Source organism: Haplochromis burtoni, unplaced genomic scaffold (assembly GCF_018398535.1).
Source record: "Haplochromis burtoni strain Fernald_Lab_line unplaced genomic scaffold, NCSU_Asbu1 Contig_402, whole genome shotgun sequence".
In the NCBI taxonomy this organism is placed as follows: domain Eukaryota; kingdom Metazoa; phylum Chordata; class Actinopteri; order Cichliformes; family Cichlidae; genus Haplochromis; species Haplochromis burtoni.
This window is the reverse complement of record NW_024582763.1, coordinates 83,628-103,776: the sequence shown is the minus strand read 5'-3', so window position 1 is coordinate 103,776 and position 20,149 is coordinate 83,628. Positions and strand designations below refer to the sequence as shown.

The window sequence follows — 20,149 nt, the reverse complement described above, 5'->3', positions numbered from 1 at the left end:
GGTGTGTGTAAGGCTTTGGATGCGGGTCAGAAGAGGACACTCTGTCAAATACATTTTCATAATAAAATAACTTTTATTGTTCCATGCAGGCAGGACTTAATGCCCTTGAATGAAGATGGGACACATTAAGTTTTGGTCATCGTCTTTGTATCGGCCCCGTTCCCCGAAATATTCCTTCTGCATTATAAAAACGAGGTTCCTCGTTAGCTGCACACCACATGATGCAAATGACGGTCGTGATGTGCTTTTCACTCAACGAGCTTGTTCGTATTCATTCAGTCTGCCTCTCTGTGTCATCAGAGGCCTCTCATCCCTCATTTCCTCTCGTCATTTAACTGTCGTTTCTTCCATTGTTAAGACAAAATGTGCTTTAATGATCATTGCAGTGAAACGAGGCCGTTGCACATGCAAATGGGTTGGATTTCTTTTTCTTTGAAGGAGCATGATGGAGATTAAAGATAAAGACTCATACAAAATCAGACTACAGAGAGCTTTGCACATCTTCCCACTTTGTGGTTTTACAACCAGAAGCAGGTCGTGAGGCCACAGAATGCAGATTTGATTTTGAATTGTTTTTTTCATTGGTTGTTTGTTATTTAACTGTAGCTCTAAGTGTGTGCGCTTGCAGAGGTTATACATGTCATGAGAGACTTGCAAACACTTGATCCCTTTTATATAAGAAAGGATTTAAAACAAAAAGGGTTTTTTTCAATAATTTAGCTACAATAAAAAAACTGAATATTCTTCTGTGGAAATGGGACACTCAGAAACAAGAACTGCACTACAGAAGCTGACAGATGTTTGAAGGTTTCTTGTGCTTCCCACACAACTTTTTAATGACATGCAAATCTCCAGTTTGACTTGGCCAGTCTGTATCCGTCCATTTTCCTTTTTTTGTTTGTTTGAGGGGTTTTTGGGGATATTTTCTCATTGGTCGCCTTTAGCTCTCAGAGACATGGCTTCACTTTGTCTTCAAGCATTCTTGGACATGATGTGGTGTGATGCAGAATTCAATTACTAATCACACTGTGCCCTTCAAGCTGCCCCATCATTGAAGCAATGAGGCAACCCCAAACCACGGCCGTTGTATCACTGTTATGGGATTTTACTGTATTGATTGATTTTCTTTTGCCTATTCCATCTGTGGTCTTTATTTTCTCCACAACACATTATTTCAAAAGGCCTGGTGTTTAACTGTGTTCTCTGAAAAATGTCAACTTTCTTTTTGGACAGCAGGACCTTTTTTGTTGTTGCTGGCTTGATTCCAATGCACTTATGTGCAGGCACATTCATATTGTAAATGCTCACATTCTGATGCCAACAGTTATTTGCAGATGCCGTTGTAAAACACTGGGGTTCTTGAATATGTCTCTTTGCCTCAGACGGTGTGTTGCTGGAAGTAAGTGAGACTGTGTTAGCTTTATGGACAGAAGATGTAGGCATAGACTGAATGTTTTCTGCTTTGGTGCCCTGAGGAGCTTATTACTGCTCTTCGCAGAAGCTGGAGTTCTTCTGGCTTCATCGGGCAGTGACCTCCACCTTGCACTGGATCAACTTACAGTCGACAGAGAAGTAGCTGGGATGAGAATTAATTAGCACTTCCAAGGCTGATACCATGGTTCTCACCCTGAAAAGGGAGTTCCCACTCCAGGTCGGAGAAGAGTCGCCATCCCGAATGGAGGAGTTTAACTATTTCAGGGTCTTGTTCATGAGTGAGGCGAGAGATTGACAGAAAGATTGCAGCAATGTTAATGGTGATGCAGAGGCTTTCTTGGTCTGCTGTGGCAAAGAGGGACCTGAGCATGAAAGTCAAGCTGTTGCTTTGCCAGTCAAGCTATGTCCCTACCCTCACCTGTGGCCACGAGCTCAAGGTAGTGACTGAAAGAATGAAATTGTGGATACAAGAGACAGACAACAGGGTGTCCCTTAGAAATGTGCTAAGTGGCTCGGTCAGGTGCTCGGAGTAGAGCCACTAGTCCTCCAAATTGAAAGGAGTCAGTTAAGGTGGTTCGGACATTTGGTCAGGATGCCTAGAAAATTTCTAGGTGAGGTTTTTTGGCCATGTCCATCAAAGCTCTAGAGCAGGGGTGGGAAACTCCAGGCCTCAAGGGCCAGTGTCCTGCAGGTTTTAGACGTGTCCTTGAGCCAACACAGCTGATTTAAATTGTTAACTGACCTCCTCATGTCTTGAAGTTCTCCAGAGGCCTGGGTATAAACTAATCATTTGATTCAGGTGTGTTAATCCAGGGTGATATCTAAAACCTGCAGGACACTGGCCTGGAGTTCCCCACCCCTGGTCCAGAGCCACATGGCTTTGACCTTGGTACGATGATACTACATACTCAAAAGTAAGCAAAACAGCAGAACCTTGATGTCAGAGCTTTAAATAAGATGGGTTCCACTAGGGCTGGGCGATATGGCCTAAAATCCATATCACGGTATAATTTGAGGCATGTGCAGTAACGATATATTCTTTTCTTCCTTATAACATATTTTAAATAATATAAGGCACACTTAAAATCCTTTAATTTTCTCAAAATTCGACAGTGTTCCTTATGTTTGAATTCTGGTTGTGCTCACTGACCTCGAACCAATTTTATGTGGTACACGGCGCACAGAAATCTGTCAAAAAATGTTTTAGTATGACTTTGGTAAGCTATGAAGCGCACGCTTGATGGATTGTTCGGAGCATTAGGCTGCCGTAGGAGCCTTGGAGTAATCTGGGTCCAAAACTCCGTAGTCCTTCAGGTTCCAAAGTCAAACTGCTAAATTCTTTCATCTTTAAAAAATGATCAGGTTGCTGCTTTACCAGGTGTAACAATTAAGTTTAACATCCAGGCATCCATGAAAACAGAATTTATTAAATTAACGGAGTTAGAAGTTAGCAGGAAGTTAGCTCGCTAGTTTCCACCTAAACATGATATAGCATGTTCTGACTGAGAGATTTCTGAAAAAATAAAACGTACAGCTCTGCTATCACTTCCAACATAAATGAAGACAGAAAACTAAACAGCAGTGACGTTTGTAGGGTTACTGAAGTTGGGCTAGCTGGTATATAATGATGTGCTACGTGATCGCTAGCAAAACAGCTACATTAGCATAACATTAGCACAGTGAAGCTGGAGGATGAACGCTGGACAAAAGTTAACGTGAGGGTTCCTGATGGTTAGGGACAAATGTAATCGCATGGCAGGATGCTGTAAACGGACCAAACTTCAGTCAGGAGAACAACTGAGATAATCCATCCAATACGAGGTTAGTCATTAATATACTGCAACAACATGGGAATAGAGCAGCTGCAAGAGAATTCAGCATTAATGAATCAATGGTAGGGAAGTGGAGGAAGCGCAGGTTTTGGCTTTCCCCATATTTCCAAAGTGCTTCGTCTCTTCGCCATTACTGCCGCCCGCAAAATTTGCAGATGATATTGTTTGCAGTCGCTGCAATGATTTCAACCAAAACAGGCACCATCAACATGCTATCGCGGTAGAGCTGTATAGTCAAAATCTCTACTGTTGGCCAAATTTATACCGTTTCTAACGCCCACCCCTAGGTTCCACATTTCACTGCCTGATCTAGAACCCCTAGTTAAATTAAAGGAGCACACTTTTCCTGTATTGGTGATCTGCTTAATGAAACTTCATCAGAGCTGTTATAATAATGTTGAAAGCTCTGATTGGCTGAGCTGTCAATTAAAACAACACTAGAGTTATGTAGGTGTTGAGCAAAGCTGCCAGCTGCAGTGACACCCCTGAGCTGTAGCGTCATCTATATGGTTCTTGTAATACTTTATATGGAAACGTTTGGAAACTTTAGCGACTTACCTGTTGTTAAACTTTTTTAATTTGCTTTTTGCTCATTGCTGTTGTGACCCTGGGATACCCCGCTGCAGTATCTCACTCCCTTCAGCCCACTCTGGATTTCTCTCTGTCTGCTGCTTTGTTTTTAATCTGACCCTCGGTATAATTGAGGTGAAGCACTGGTGGGTACAATCAGAATTATTTTTCTTTTCTTTTGAAGAAAACAGATCAGTGATTCTAAATGTAAAAGTTCCAAAGCTCAGAGAGAATCAGATTCTGCGGCTGAATTTTTAAAGTGAGGGCAGGGGGGGATTTTTTTAGACCTCCGAGACGGCGAGAAGAAATGAGAAAGAGAGGACGTTTAGGCAGAGCCTGAGGGAGTGCGGTGATGTAATGAGCTTCTGTCCACTTTATAATTAAAAGTAGTGGAGTCCAATAACCCTTGTACAAACCCCCATGAGTGCGAGTGTGAATTAGACAGACCTGCTGTTATCAGGGGTCATGATTTCAGGCCCCTCATGAAGGCTCGGCTGTGTTTGCGTGTCCATGTATCTGCTGTTGATAAAGAACATAAAGCTGTTTCGTTCTTTTGTTATTTCTTCGTCTTTTTGCGATGTATACGTTCAGTTTGAAAAATATTCCATTTCCGAGGCCACACACGCTTTCTTAGTGTTGGATTATAACTGTGCTAATATGAGCAACTGGGCAGTTTATATGATTTAAAGTTTTGGAACATTTTCTGAAAGGCACATTTAATAAAGTAGTATGGAGGAACAAAGCTGCCAGTCTCCCCAAGTCAATGCAGGAACGCTAAGTTAAAAAATAAACAAAATTAGTGAAGGTAAATAAACAGGTTAATTCATTGGTATACAAATAATAGTATTGCATTATCTGTCCAGTAGTCATACTGATTAATATATATTTTGGCTCCTCCATAGGGAGAGGAATTTATAGTCGGTTCACAGCCGTTTCTTTCCAGATGTTGTGTTTATGGTTTGCTTTCTGTCCCTCAGTACCGCTGATCCCAGCGAGGAACCTTCGTTTCTCTGAGGTGGATCACAGCTCTGCCCGAATCACATGGGACTCTGCCTCCAGGAAGGTTAAAGGGTACCGCATCATGTACGTCAAAACCAATGGAGTCCAGACCAATGAGGTGAGGGAACTCTGGAGGACACAGGTCATCAGGCTAGCCCAAACTTGTCAGAGAGGAAGTAGTTACGTGTTCGGAAACTGTCGTTCCTCGATGAAGTTTAGCAATTCCAGCAGAGCCTGATCATTGGTCCAGCATCTGTGCACTGTCCGTGCTGCTAATTTCAACATGACAAACAAACCGAGTCGCTTAGGAACAAATGTCATTGTGTTTTGGTCCTGTGTCTTCAGGTGGATGTTGGCCGTGTGACAGCCTGGCTGCTGAAAAACCTGACATCACTGACGGAGTACACTGTTGGTGTGTTTGCCGTCTATGATGAAGGACAAGCTGAGGTTGTGACAGACAGCTTCACCACAAGTAAGAAACTAACATCATTGTAAATAGAGATTGTTACATTCAAAAGTGTTTCTGAAATGGTTTCAACCAGAATTGTTGGTGTTTGTTTAGAAACTGTCCCGGACCCAGTGGACCTGAGGAGCAGTGACATCTCCACGAACAGCTTCAGGGTGTCCTGGGCTCACCCGGCGTCTGATGTGGTGCTTTATCGACTCATCTGGACACCCACCGACGGAGAAGAGAGCAGTGAGGTGTTCACGTGTTTCTTATACGCTTATATGTGTATTTTAAGCTTAGAAGATGAAAGAAAGTCACCTGGAAATCTTATGATTTCTGAAGTGTCATCTCTCAGGATGGAAAACGCTCATTCTTTTAAGTAATTCGGTCCTTAATGACCATTAAAACTCTCTTTATAAAGTTTTAGACTGCTCAATGCTTAAATTAAACACATGTTGGCAGTGTTTCATGTGGCCAAATGGCAGTTTCTACTCTCAGCTCTGTGTAATGTTACAGAGGGAATATCCTTATATGATCATATCACACGAAGCTGACTGCGAGCACAGAAGACTGAACCACCTTCTGTTCTTCTCAAAGGACGATGGATAAATGGCTTCATCCAGGCAGTGGACAGACTGAGAGGCTGCACCAAACTCCTCAGTCTGACTGTCGCAGAAATAAAGATTATTTTTCATCACCTCCATAAAAATATGGAGCTAGAAATGAGCAGATCGGATCCTTTGAAACACTAACGAGCACTAACGAACGAAGCTGCTCCCGCCAGCACAGTCAGGTTTAATAACTGTGTGCTGACTTTGTCGCAGTCATTGTTGACTGGCAGCGTCTTTGAACCTGATAAACACCAATCAAATGATTTCATTAAGATATGAGAAGAAGTGCACGTGACAGCAGATAAAAGCCAACTTTGTCACTCCAGTGAGTGTCTGAGAGATAATGTGGGCGTCACCGGCTTTTGTATGTCTTCTGATCTTTGTCTTAACTGATGGTGACTTTGCTTTTATGTACTCTGCAGAAAGAGGTTTTATCAGGAAACTCTTAGAATGAAACATTTTGGAACATCTTTTTCTGTCACCTGTCTGTCTAAAGCAGATTTGTTGTCCTGCTGTTTCAGGTTTTGGTGAATGGGAATATCAACACGTACCTGATAAAGGAACTCACCCCCTCGACAGAGTACGAAGTCCTCCTCGCCGCCATTTACGGGAATGAGCTGGAGAGTGATGAGGTGATCCTCGTGGAGTCCACCGGTAAATTTATTGTTACAAAACCTCAGGTTTCTTCACACTTTCATGTTTGTTGTGTTTATTAATGAGACTGTTTGTCGTCTTTCTGTTATTATTCTCTGATTTTATTCTGTAAACCGCTCAGAGGAATCAGACATCAAAGGATCCTTTAAACTTTCTGAATTAATGGATCAGTCGCATCAGTGACATGTTTCTGCATTTGATTTTCAGCTGAAAAAACAACCACCATTGCCACGACAACCACCACCGTAGCAGGTAATTAATCCCGGGATGAATTGGGATCTTTTTTTCTCTTCTCTCCATCGTCTGCGTTTTATTTCATCCTTCATCAACTCTGTCATCCTAAGACTTTCATTTATCACTTGACTTCTTTTCCACCAATGTGTTGCTGAGGTTTAATGTAGAAACAGTTCACTGGTACTGGTGCCACTGGCTACTGGTGAAAATGGGAAACACTGCCTGGTTGTTGGCTGAGACTGGTTAATGAAACGCACTGAGGCAGCGTTTGTGGTCCTGTGCTGATGAAGAACATGGGTAATAGATGCCTTTGAACTGTTGGTGTGTTTTTATCAGCTCTAACTTGCATGAAACGAGGGATCTTCATCAATCAGCAGCCCTGTAAGTGCATGTGGAACTGCAGACTAACGAGTGCTCATGGGAATTCTTTAGGCAACAGAAATCTTCCAGGATCTGTCGAATAATGACTCGGAATTTCAAACTCTGGCAGTTTTCATTTCTCCACGCAGTACGTGTGCCTGAAGATCAATGTTGTTTTTTTACTGTAGTAACCAATTAGCTTTTAAATGTGAAACACATATTTTTCATGAATTTGAAATTTTCCAGACTAAATAAGAAAAACCAAACTGTTACCTGTGGGTGCAGTTTGGATCCAGTGCAGTTACTCAGTATCGATTATTTAGTCAGATTGACAGAGTAAAGCTGAAGTAAATGTCTGGTTCTTTCTAGCCTGGCACAGGACAGAGACACGTAAATGCAAACCAGCCGAAGTCGTCTCAGTTTGGATTTCGGGAAGCAAGAAATCTCGACAGGATGGAGAGCAGTTATTGTCTTTTAGAAATCAGAGAAATAAAGAAAAAAGATAAAGATCATAATATTAGGACTCATGTGAGAACACTGTTTGTGGTTTTGTGTTGAAATGGCAGCACTGGGAAAAAAGTTTCCAAAAATTCGAGCGTGTAAGTGACGCTATAAATGCTGATGTTATAAGATCAAAATTCTGAAACGGTAAATCAGATAAGAAGTTTGCTCCTCCTGTTTCACTGATAGCGTCTGTAAACCTGTTCCTATATTATCAGAGGGAGGGTGCGTTGTTCCGATATGTTCTCCGAAGGAACGTTTCGATATTCCGAAGACACTGATGTGATATGAAAATCTGAGCAAATTAAATGCCAGAATGATGACATTTTGATACCATCGCTTTCTGTGATAGGCTGTGACAGCTTCATGCTTCACTGAGTTCATCTTTGAGTCACTGATCTGCAGCCAGAGTTTCTCTGTCCAACCCTTCAGCTCCTCGGTACGGGGTGAGAAGCATGAAGATCGATGAAGAAACTACGTTCAGCATGCGGGTGTCCTGGCAGCCCGTCGACCCCAGAAATGCTCGACATTATCGACTGAGCTACATCAGTGCGAGGGGAGACCGAGCAGCAGAGACGGTAAGACAGAGAGAGACACTTCATTTCATAATAATTACCTCCAGGTCTGATGCTCATTTGAACGGTCTTCAGCAATGCCTGCTTTTCATTCCCAGCATCAACACTCAGCAACACTATCTTAGCCTATAGGAGCCGCACATTAATAAAGTCAACAAACAATCAGCCCCAGCACACAAACACCACCTAAAAACAACAGGAAACTGACAGCGATGTGTTTTCCATGCTGATAGAGCCTTCCCCTCTCATTTAAAATAAATGGAAATCCCTTGTGGCAGCCATCACGACCACATCACCAATTTGCAGAAGTTTAATTTGCAGAACATTTCCAGCCGTAATCTTTACTAAGTCACGTTTGTGTGATTTCTTTGAATACTCTTCAAATTTTATGCTCTGAAAGTCAAACTCCTACAAATTCATACAATGGAACAGACAAAAGAGCATCAGTCTTCAACAGGAGGAGGGTGGGAGATTATTGATGAAGACAATGGCAGGCCCTCAGATTAGAAGTCCTCCTTGGAGAGAAAGTCAGTGTTACTGAAGTTGATGGCAGGCCTTCAGAGTCTAGTTAAGGGGCAGAGACGAGAGCAGGAAGAGGATAATGATGATGAAAACAGTGGCAGGCCTTCAAAGAGTTTTTCTTTTTTTCAGTGAGGTAGAGAGAGCCTGGCAGCTTCTGCAGTAATGAGCCGAGAGAGAAGGCTTTTATAGAAAACAACACTCGTGCAAAAATATGCCACAGGCGTGCGTGACAATACATCAATAATGGGGTACAATCGTGGCCCCGCGTGCCAGAAATGTCCAAAGGGAGCCAAATATTATTTTTAATAACGAAATATGACATGAAAGTTCGCTCACAGGTTCTGGCTCTGGGTCTCTACCTTAACCCCGGAAACTGTGACTTTTATTGCCAGAACTTGCTTTCATGCCTACAGAGTGACTCATGCAACCCGTCAGGATGTTGGACCAACACGGAGCACAGGCTCAAAATCCCAGCTTGGTTTTTGTCCAGTTCCACTTAAATGGCAATTTAATCAAAGGGGGAAAAGGGCATTGATGCTTTCTGCAGTCCTGCCACACAGGAAGGACGCAAAAAAAGAAAAACCTCTCGACACTGTGATTTTACCAACAACACGTGCATGTGGGAAACCTGAATGTGGAATATTCCAGGCAAAAGTGTTAGCGACGCCTGGAATCTGGGTGTGTGGGGAGGGGTGTGCTTTAAAAGATAGTTGTCCTCAGTAATCAGGGTCAAACTTCACGGTTCCTGCTCAACTAAGACGTCTGTCTGGTTCTCAGTGATGAGGTGAGTTTTGACTAAAAGTCCCCGTTAGAAGGCAGACATGTCATGTTTACAGTGTGGTTAGTTTTCATGATAAAAGCTGCTTCGAATCCTAATTAAAGACAAACTCCCAGATTTCCTGTCTTTAAACTCTGCTCACACACACACACACCTTTACATGCATCACAAAGACTTTTTTCTTTTTCATGCTCTCATTGTTTTCTTTCACATTTGTGCAAATCACATTTATTCTGTAATAATTGTCTCTTTGGTGTTAATAAATGTAGAGCATGGCTTCCAAGCTTCTTTGTAATCCTAAGTGGTCGGGTGTTCCCTTTGTCAGGTTAACGCGTGTCAAATATCTCCAGAACCGTCTCATCTTCCTGTGACTTTTGACTTCACTGGTGTGTGTTGTTGTGTGCCGGTTGTGCTGCCACCGCACCAGAGGCCCACTCTGGACACAGGTCCCGCTTCAGCCTTTTCATCCTGACAATAAAGAGCCACCAGCTGCTCGCACCGGCGGCTTGTTAAATGAGATCTCTTATCAAAGCACGAACAGCTGTGGCCTCTGTTTGGCAATCCGGTCAGGTTATGAATCACCAAGTGCTGCGCTCAATAGCTACTATTTAGATGTCTATCTGCTGTGGGGGGAGAAAAAAACACCTGCTTTGTTCAAAGTTTCACTCTGTGGTTCTCGGCTGCCAAAGCAGGGCAACGCGCCACCGAAGGAGCGCGTCTCATTTACACGTTATTGATATGTGGCTCATCCCACTTCATCTTCACTGGTGGAATCTTGTCCTAAAGAGCTAACGTGTAGTCAGCATGTTAGATCTGCAGCTGCAACAAATCATATTATATGTAATTAAATTGTGGCTATTAGTCACAAAGTGGTTTTCTAACACGATTACAGAACGCTCTGCATCACAGGAACACGCAGCAAAGAAAAGCCAGAAATCAGACTTCCTTGGCCTTTTTGCAACTTTTGAATTATTTATATTATTTAATTATCGAGTGGTTATGTCTTAGTTTTTGTCCTGTTCTTCTCTGGATGATAGAAATATCTGCATTTCCATTGTTATCGTCAAATTTTGACCTCCTGGGCAGAAGGAGGCAGAAGGAGAATGAAGCCAGCACAGAGGTATTAAGAAGCCAGCTGTCCTTCAGACGGACTCCACAAGTCAGTCTGTCCCCAGTGCCTCCCACATCAAAATGCCCAATTTCCTGACACGGGGAACTGTAGGCAATCAGAGCTCGCCTCCTCTGACTGAAGCCACTGAGTCTGTTGGTGCCTTATGAAGCTTTTTTCATCTGACAAACACTGTGTGGCCTGCTGTCAGATACAGACATCAGGGAGTGAAATGCTAGCGTGTTATTAGTCTGTTACTTAGCTGTAATTAGCAGGTATGATTGTGTTTGTGGTGCACCTGTGCAGTCTGGCGGGAACATTTCCAATCCGTACTTTTTGGGTTACAACCTCTAACCTGGTCTGGTTCTTTCTTGCTAGACTTGTACTAGAAAATTAATGCACGAATAAATGAAACATTTCTCAGTGCTTAGGTCTCTACAAGCTTATAAATCTAGAAGTTAATGGTTCGGTTCATTCAGATGGCTGTGTCACTGCCGTACCAGATGATGGTGTCTACACCGTAGCCATGGCGTGACTCAACTCTGAAGCCATCTGTCCACAGGCAGCTGTGATGCTCAACTCATTGAAGCTCCATTATTTCCCTGTGCCGCTTCATTCAGCGTCCAATAAACCAAAGCTGCCGGGCATCAAGAGCAATTCCACCGTGTGCAGGGTTCTGGCTCTCGCTGCTCGGGAGCAGATTCTTGTTCCAGGAGGTTAAAAACTGGGGATTAAAAAGTTTAAGGGATCTTTTTCTTAAAAAACTGTAACTGTCTGTGTGTGACACTCACAGCTATTAGAAAATAATCAATAAATACAGTGTTTTGCACTAAAGCTTTAATTTCTGATCTTTGAGCCATGTCTCAATTGCCGGTTTTAGCTAATGGAAGCCATTTAGGTTTAAACACCATAAGTGTGGTTTCATGAGGGAGAAATCCAAACCCATTTCTTTTTAACTGTGATCTTTGGCATCATTCAGCAGAAATGTCTGTCCCCTAACTGCTCATTTAGTGTGTCTGATCCACTTCCAGTTCTCTATTTATTTGTTTTTTGTTAATGTTAGGTCTGTTTCTGATATTTAACAATAAGTGTCTTTTATTTATATATATATATATATATATATTCTCCAAAGTCACAAATCCTCCAGGATTTGTGCGTCCAGCAGCTACCAGCTGTCAAAAATGTCCTGTAATAAACTGAAGGCTTATGACTTGACCTGAGCTTAAAGTCCTCATCTAAGATTAAAGGTGTTTCTTCTTTAACATCGTCAGTGATGTCGACCACTACTGCAAAGCTAGGCATGTTAACACCAGAGTTTATGAGCATTTCTCCCCAAGTGGCCACTAAAGGAACTGCAGGTATGGATAGTTTTTTTTCTCAGCTTCAGTTTTCAGCCCCCGGAGGTTCCCGCTTGGTTGGCAACATAAGGGATGCGTCCCCACTTGGATCTAGGGCTTGGCATTATTTGGATTTATCATAAAAATGATTTAAACAAGACTACTGACAGTTCAACATTATTCATTAGTTTTGTCACACTGACTGGCTGTGGTGTGTTTATGTATTTATTAGGGGTGCAACACGTTCGATACAGTGCTTTCGGATATACGCATATGTATCGAACAATACAAAATTTTTTATTTATTTTATCAACTTTTCTTCTGACGATGCTGTCTGTGTTGAGCGCTCGTTGCAACATGGCAACTGCCTCAACGCTACCCGAAATTGAACCTCCCCCACCCTCATTCAGATCTGGCCTTTGGAACTATTTTGGTTCTTCATGTGACGTATGACCCTGAAGGTAAGCGCGTCATGGACAAAAGTAAAACAGTATGTTGGATGTGCCACGCAATGCTCAATTGGTGGGAACTAGTGCGTTAGCGCAGTTAGCTTGTTAAGTGTTGATGCCGTCCAGCCCCACGCACGGGGCGATCCGCGGTAACTCGTTAACGGAGATTTGCTGCGTTATGGCGTTAATGTCATTTTAACGAGATTAACGCTGACAGCACTAGTGGGAACACAACGAATATGACTGCACATTTACTCCGACATCATCCTAGTGCAAAGACAAGTGGAAGCAGACAAAAACAACAAGCAGCATGCTACAAACTTTACCCGAGTCATTTAGACAGCCGTTAGCACAGGATTCTCCTTATGGGGACCTGATATGTTTAATATGCTGCTGAGAATATAGCCCAGAAGAAGCGTATAGTAGAGCTTTTATTTTGGAAAGAGCCATTTCTCTGTAATAAACTCTCTTTTCCAAAGATGAGTGATTTCTCAATCAGATATATTTATTTTTATTACTTTGTTGTTTCAGCAACATTAAATTTAAAAACTGTACTTTTGAGTTAAAATATATATTTATAATTTTAATAAATGACAAATTAAAAAAGCATGAACATTTTTTTGTATCGAAAAAATATCGAACCGTGACACCAAAGTATCGAACCGAACCGTGAATTTTGTGTATCGTTGCAGCCCTAGTATTTATGTATTTATATTTCGGTTTTAGGTCAATAATTGTTCTGTAATCTCAATATTGACCAAAATATTCTTCGTAGTAGTCTTTCTGATTTTTTTTGTTGGTTCCTGTTGTTCTGGTCTGAAGTCTTGTTTCTGCTTTGGCGTTTTGTCTGTACAGCTCTTCTTGTGTCATCGCACTCTGACTCTGTCAGCTGTGTGTTTGACTGTCTACCCTGCAGTTTACCTTTAAGCCTCGTTGTTCCAGCGAAGGTGGATCAAACTTAATATTCCAGACCTGCGTGGAGCCTCTGTCAAAACAAGATTGTGTTTCTGGATCACATAAATACTTTATGAGACCGCGTTTGCATTTACAAAGAGGTTGGAGTAAAAAAGGGAGTGCAGCTGGAGGTGGTTTATTCCAACTGTGTGACAGTGTGACAGTTTAGAGACTTGCTGCCTTTTTCATCAGGCTGGGCTGAAATTGATTTGTTAAGGCCCACAGTGCTGCTCTGACTGACACGTATAAGAATTTCTTTCTGTTTTTTTAGAAAGTGGAAGTTTTGCGAATGGAGTCGGGCCAGACTCTACATGCTCAGAATGCAAACTGGCCCAGCAGACAGACAGCAGAGAGAGCTCAACCTTTAAAGATTTCTCCTACGCACAATACAACAATAGCTCTGGTTACCTGGAGCGAGATGAGCTCTGTGTTCAATCATATGTAAAATACAAACATTTCCCTTCACAGAGCCACTTAGAGCATTCGCAGCATGCTTTATGCAGATCAAATAACAGACGAGTGTTTCTAAACTGTATCATAAGGCTCGGCTGATATAATATGTTCAGTTTACTGAGAGAAGATTTGGCTTCTTTCTAACCAATAGAATGTGAGGAGCCACTTGAATTTGTCAAGATTTTCTTTTATTATGTTGCCACAACCAGACGACGCCATCCTTTTCAGTTTGCTCCAATTGGATTTTGTTGGAAATTACTGTCATCATACATAAAATATATATATGTGTATCATAGAGTTTAATAACAGAAGGGGGAAGAGTGTGGAAGAGAAGGTGATACTTTAAGATGAGCGGAGCGGAAATGAGCCAGAGGTTTTGGAGAATAAAAACAAAGAGAGCTCCACTGGGTTTCGGATTCAAAGAACAAAAACAAAAATAAATAATATAAGTCACCATATAAGTATAATTTATGAACAGCAGATGTGGTGAGACAAACAACAGCAGAGAAATCGAGAGAAGCAGAGATGAAGAGAGAGGAAAGATGTCCACGGGGTAAAGAAGGAGATTGGATTGTCTTCAGTGTGAGATCATCAGTTTTAATAAAAGACTCAGCTCGCCCACAGGTGAGGAGGACACCTGGACACAATTAACCTCTGCAGCACTTTGAAACCTCGCAGTCCACTGCAGCCACTCTCCCTCCTTCACCTCTATTAAAAAGGCTAATGCTATTTTTTTGCTAGCTCGTGCTTTAGAAATCTTAATTCTCTTTGTTAACTCATTTTTAAATCCGCCCTTGTTAGACTCTAAATCCATGGCTCAGAGGAAGCCAACACATGAGACAGGAGTTCAAAGAATGGAAAATAAAAAATGATAATAAAATATTAACAATAAAAAATACACAAAGCACAAAAAAGGGAGACGGGAGTCAGAGAGACCAACAAACCCAGCGGTGAGCTGTTGGACTGAAGATCAAGCGAAAAAGAAACAAAAACTGGTTTGATTTTAATTTAAAAAACACATGAATTTGATTTAATTTTAAACACATATGACCTGCTAATGTAAACACAGTAAAGTTATAATGAAATTAGTCAATTACAGTTAAAAAGTCTCCCATGGAAACTTGTTCCTGTCACAAAACCTGCAACATTATCATTTGACCTTCAGATCAGACTTTGAAGGAGAGGTCAGAGGTCAAATGTGACATGATCATTTAAATCTATATGGTACTTCCTAAATGTTGACAATAAACACAACATGTTATGTCAGTTTTCGACCAATAAATCTTCAGGTTGACCTTGATGACCTCAGTGGACGAAGCTGTGATGAATTGTTAACGCGGCTCCTCGGCGTCCCTGCAGCGTTTTATCATAATTCATTCAAAAGTTTTCAGAGTGCGTTTAAAGACTGAATGCAGATACAGAAATGCTACCAAAAACATCAACAAACAGAGGGAAGAATGCAGAATGCTTGAAGACGTTCTCAGTCGCAGTCTGTCACCTCGGTCATGCTGTGAAGGAAGAGGGAGGGTAATGAGAATGATCAAAGAAACAATCATTTAGACGCAAACGTATCTCTGCATGTGGACACAAATTATAACCAAATCACTGAAGACATGCACAAGTCTTTTTGGGTTTGCAGAAACATCATTTTCCTATTTTTTTTTAAAGCAAACTCGAGGTCCTGTTAAATCGAGAAACCTCAGCAGTCACGTTATCCTGCTGTTACATCTACATGAAGTGATCCTGCAGTGAGCGTATGTGGTGCAACATGATTAAGAAGCAGCTACAAAAGTCCACACGTTTAATATTACAAAGCAAAACTGGACGATGAGCTGTGGAAACTATGGAGATTAGAAACAAGGAAACGGCAGAGTGCAGTTTCTCTGTTTGACTGGCAGCTGAACTTTGGGAGGTGAAATGTCACATCAGTGCAGAGAGACTGAGGATGGGGAAATGTCTAAATGTTAAAGTCAAACATTAACAGCTTTGCTTGTCTTTCAAAACTGTCCTGACTCTGGTCTTTCTGTGTTTACAGAGAACAGTGCCCACTGGTCAGAACAGCCTGGTTCTGCAGCCTCTGCTGTCAGACACAGAGTACAAAGTCTCCATCACTCCTGTCTACCCCGAGGGAGACGGACCGGCAGCGGCCGCGACGGGACGGACGCGTGAGTCATATTGATGCTGAGTTCGCTTGACTTTTGTTTCTTTCACTTTCTTTTCTTCACTCTCTGCTCTTTTTAAGTCGTCTGCAGTATCGTGTTTTATCATTAACCTGTGATCAGGACCTCAGAGCAGAGCTGGAGTTCCACTTGACACCAACTTATCTGCTGTCTAACACAAGCATACAAATTAGACCAGGAAACAGCGATACAAGAAGAAAGACATCTCTGCATCTCTACGCTGTTTACAGGATGGATGGTTTGGTTTACAGGGAGTCCTGCTCTAACGTTTGAGTCTGGAGAACAAATCCCAGCACATGCTCCTCCCCTCAGCCTGGCTCTGATCAGGTTTCTTCCTTCCCACTGTCACCAAGTGCTTGTTCATAGGGAATTGTTTGATTGTTGGGGTTTTCTCTGCACTGTTGTGGGGTCTTTGCTGCACAATATGAAGCACCGTGTGGTGACTGCTGTTGTGATTTGTTGATAGATGAGCTTATTTAAGACTACTAGATTTGGTTGTTATCATCACTGTCAGTTTGAGACACAGACTTTTGAAGGACAGCAGCAAGTGGTCAGACGTGAAGAATAACCACACTGGAAAACAAATATGTAACCTAGAAGGGACAGAACATTGTGGAACCTCTTAATATCATTTAGCTCTTTGAGTGTTCAGTCAAAAAGAGCTGTATCATCATTATTGTTGTTATTATTATTAGAACCGGTCCATTTACCATTTTATTCTTTCTTTTTTATGCTTATTTATTCATTCAGCAAGTTATTTGTATCATATCTGATCTTCTAAGCCAGTTGTACTCACATTTGTTCAGCTTCTTGTGTCTAAAAATACTGGCATAGTGTAGAAAAAGAAGAAACACATGGAGGAGAAACTTCATGTTGTCCTCCCAGCTGAGTGTAGGAGTAGTTTGTTATAGTTGGACAAATAACCCCGGCTGGGGTTTGAAAGTAGAGCTGAGAAGCTGCTGTGGATCAGAGTGCCACACTTGTGACCCTCCGACACTCTCTGGCATCTTTGCGCTCTGATCTCCGGCACAGTCCTGCTGCTGTAGACAGACTGAAGTATTATTGGATTTGTGCCGGGAAAATCTTGTCATGCCAGAGCAGACAGGAAGAAGGATGAAAGTGAACAAAGGCAAGAACGGGATGAAGAAAGGTGAAGGTGCTTGTTTTCCACGATGATCTCTTCCCTGCTGATCTGATAGAGGTTGATTTCTACATTCAGTGGCAGTTTTCAGGATTCCTCTTTCACCCTCTGTTTATTTATCGTTATTATTCCTTTTTGTCCTCTTTGAAAAGTGGAAACATCTCAAGCGAAAACTAACAGAGAAATGCCCTCAAAATCTGTGGATGTTATGTTGTGAGTATGACAGTGGCAGGATATGCTTCGAATATTAAATGATTAAATATGTGAAGCTAAAGTGAATCCAGAGTAAAGGCAACAAAGCACGTGTTCGACTAGCCTGTGTCCTCCTGACTTTAAAGTTTCTTTGCCACCACAGATTAAAAAGATGAGCTCTGCAGAAGACCGTCTGTCCTCACTGTGCCATCACGTTTTGTTGTTGTTTTAGGACCTGGTTTCATTTTTAGTTTCTCTTTCTTTTGGTTGGTTATGTTTACATTTATCATGGTTTGGATAAAGATACATCATTTGAAGAATAGTCAGTAGTTGGGGTACGATGCCGTCTTTGGTGATGTATGAACAGCTCTCAGGATTATGTTGCTTCCTTCAAGTCGTGCTGTTGCTGCTCCTGGTGGCTCCTGGATCTCCAGTGTGGTGAATGTTGACCTCGTGCTCCAGTCTCCGTTTAGCTTGGTCCCGACTCTCCAGTTTAATAACACAGAAGGCTTTTCACTGCGGGCCAGCAAAGCTGTTGCACACCTCAACAATGGCCAGGCTTTAAAAAATAAACGGCTCAGTGGTATAAATCACACAGAAAACAAAGAAGGACAGAAAATGTGTTGTCCTGTACATCTGCTGTCCATCTCAGCATGTTATAATATTACACTAAGTTTCAGTATATAATGATTTAATTATGCCAACAGATAACTCATTGAAGAAAGCCATATGTATTCATAAAATCATAAATATACCTCTCTTTTAACAAAGAATCAGTTCAGCATGATTCAAACCAAGTATGTGAAGCAAAGTTTGGATCTGAAAGGCCAAAAAGATTCTGGGAGATAGAAAATCCTCCAATCCTGGAGGTGTTGAGGGTCAGCGAGGACCAGGAGACAGGCCAGAACAAAGCAGCGCTGTGGTTTGCAATTAAAAGATAGTGGAAATGTCAATGTCATGTTCACAACCACAAGGGTGCAAAAAAGTGAGCATTTTCAGGATCAAACGTGGAAACGACTTCACTGATTTGGAAAAGTTTGCTAATGGGACCCATAACGAGGGGCTGGTGTCTCGGGTGTTTGTGCCTCCTGAGAGGGAGAATCTGTTGTGGGTGAGTTGAGGGTGAGAGATGCATTTCTGCCCACAGCGGCTGTCGCTTTCTTAAAGTCTCATTACTGTGAAACAAACACAACAATTTAAGCCGAGCAGCAAAGTGTTCGCCATTCATCTTGTTCAGGACGCTCAAGAAAATGTTGCTGGAAGCTGAATGATTGAGGGGGCGTTTTTCTTGCTGCCAACACGGGCAAAGAGAGGGTTCAATTATATTGTAAAGTTTAAATCACTGCACAAGATAAAACGTTGATTGATTTGATGAAATATGTAACAAGATAAAGTCTCTGTCAGTGCTAGATTCAAAATACTGGAGCCGAACCTTTATTAGAAATTAGGTGTGCGCTTCCAGTTTTGCTTTTTGTTGCAACTTTGCCTTCATTAACAAGTATTTAGATGAAAAATAGGAAGACGTACTTTCTCCCTAACCCAACCCCGGAGATCTCTGCAGCTCATTACACCTGAGACAGTTTCCCAGGAAGGAAAAGAGACGGCGGCCGCTCAGTGCTCAGCATCCATTTGCTTTACTGTGGAGCTGAAGACAGAAATATGCGGGAAGCATCTTTTCCTCTTTTGTTAAATGTGACAGAGCGCCGCTGCGAGTGCAGCAGAGGCTAATGATTTTCTCTGCCGCCAAGTGCATTACAGAACAAACACTCCACTTTTAGCGTGGAGGAAACTCTAAATTTAAGTCGTTCATCTTTCCGCTCCGTCCCATCATGTCTCCCCCGTGCGACGCGTTACACACATTAGCAGACGCTAACGACGTTCTCCGCTTTTTAAGCGGCGAGCCTGCGACACCCGCTGATGATGAATGGCTCCTGTTAGGTAGTGAGGGATGAGACGATCACCTGGGGAAGAATGACGGGGATTGCAGAGAGAGAGGAGGGGGGATGATTGCGTTTTTTAAGGTGGAGATAGATGATGTGACAAACGGCGCCCGTGTAATCTTGGGATTTGAACCTATGAGGGATGGGGCGAACGCCGAGGGAGGCATGACAGGGAATGCAGAGAGGATGATTGGGTTTTTAGCCCCAAACTGAAGATAGATAATGTGGCAGAAGAGGCAGATTAAGCTGCGTTTGATCCACTGAAGGATGGGCCAATCAGAGAGAGACGTGGGGGGTAATACAGAGAGGGCGGCGGGGAAACAAATATAATGTGATAGAAAAGTCACTACCAACTTGATGGCAAAGAGATTTAAGACCGAGAATTAGAAGATAATTGACTTTCATAGCCTCGGTGTGGAATATGTTGTGACGAGGAATGAATGAGGAATGAATTTAAGAGACAGCAGGGTGTTTTAATTTGTGCGATTTGGATTTTGAAGCAGCTTCGAATCTGTAAGAAGCACTAAAAAGCAAAGATTGTAAAGCAGCAGAATCACAGTCTGCAGTTCATTTTATTTGGAAAAATACCTTCAGACTAGAAGAGTCCTGCTTATCTTTTCAAATGAGGTGGTTTCAGGTCTTCTCATTAACAGAACATCACACAGTGTTGTTTTGTCAGAAGCCGCTGACATCACAGAGAAGCGGACATGTTTACTGTGGCGGCGATGCGGCGGTCTAAGCATTCGCAGCCTGTTAAACATCAACGCTGGTGCAGGATGCCTGCACTGACTGAGCCTCCCACAGCAACTTAGCTGATTTCAAACACAGCCAGACAACGGTGTGTTTGTCAGGTGACGAGTAAAGTTGGTAATTCCAG

At 42.2% G+C, this 20,149-nt stretch overlaps 1 protein-coding gene across 1 annotated transcript in view; it reads left to right on the top strand.

Moving 5' to 3' along the window:
- The window catches only part of LOC102313124 (collagen alpha-1(XIV) chain), a 173,032-nt gene that overhangs the window by 74,048 nt on the left and 78,835 nt on the right, over nt 1-20,149 (top strand). The window contains exons 15-21 of the mRNA XM_042212952.1: nt 4,814-4,953; nt 5,181-5,307; nt 5,398-5,537; nt 6,416-6,548; nt 6,756-6,800; nt 8,076-8,221; nt 15,855-15,996. Of these exons, the coding sequence (XP_042068886.1) occupies nt 4,814-4,953; nt 5,181-5,307; nt 5,398-5,537; nt 6,416-6,548; nt 6,756-6,800; nt 8,076-8,221; nt 15,855-15,996 (873 nt within the window). The remainder of the gene's footprint in view (nt 1-4,813; nt 4,954-5,180; nt 5,308-5,397; nt 5,538-6,415; nt 6,549-6,755; nt 6,801-8,075; nt 8,222-15,854; nt 15,997-20,149) is intronic.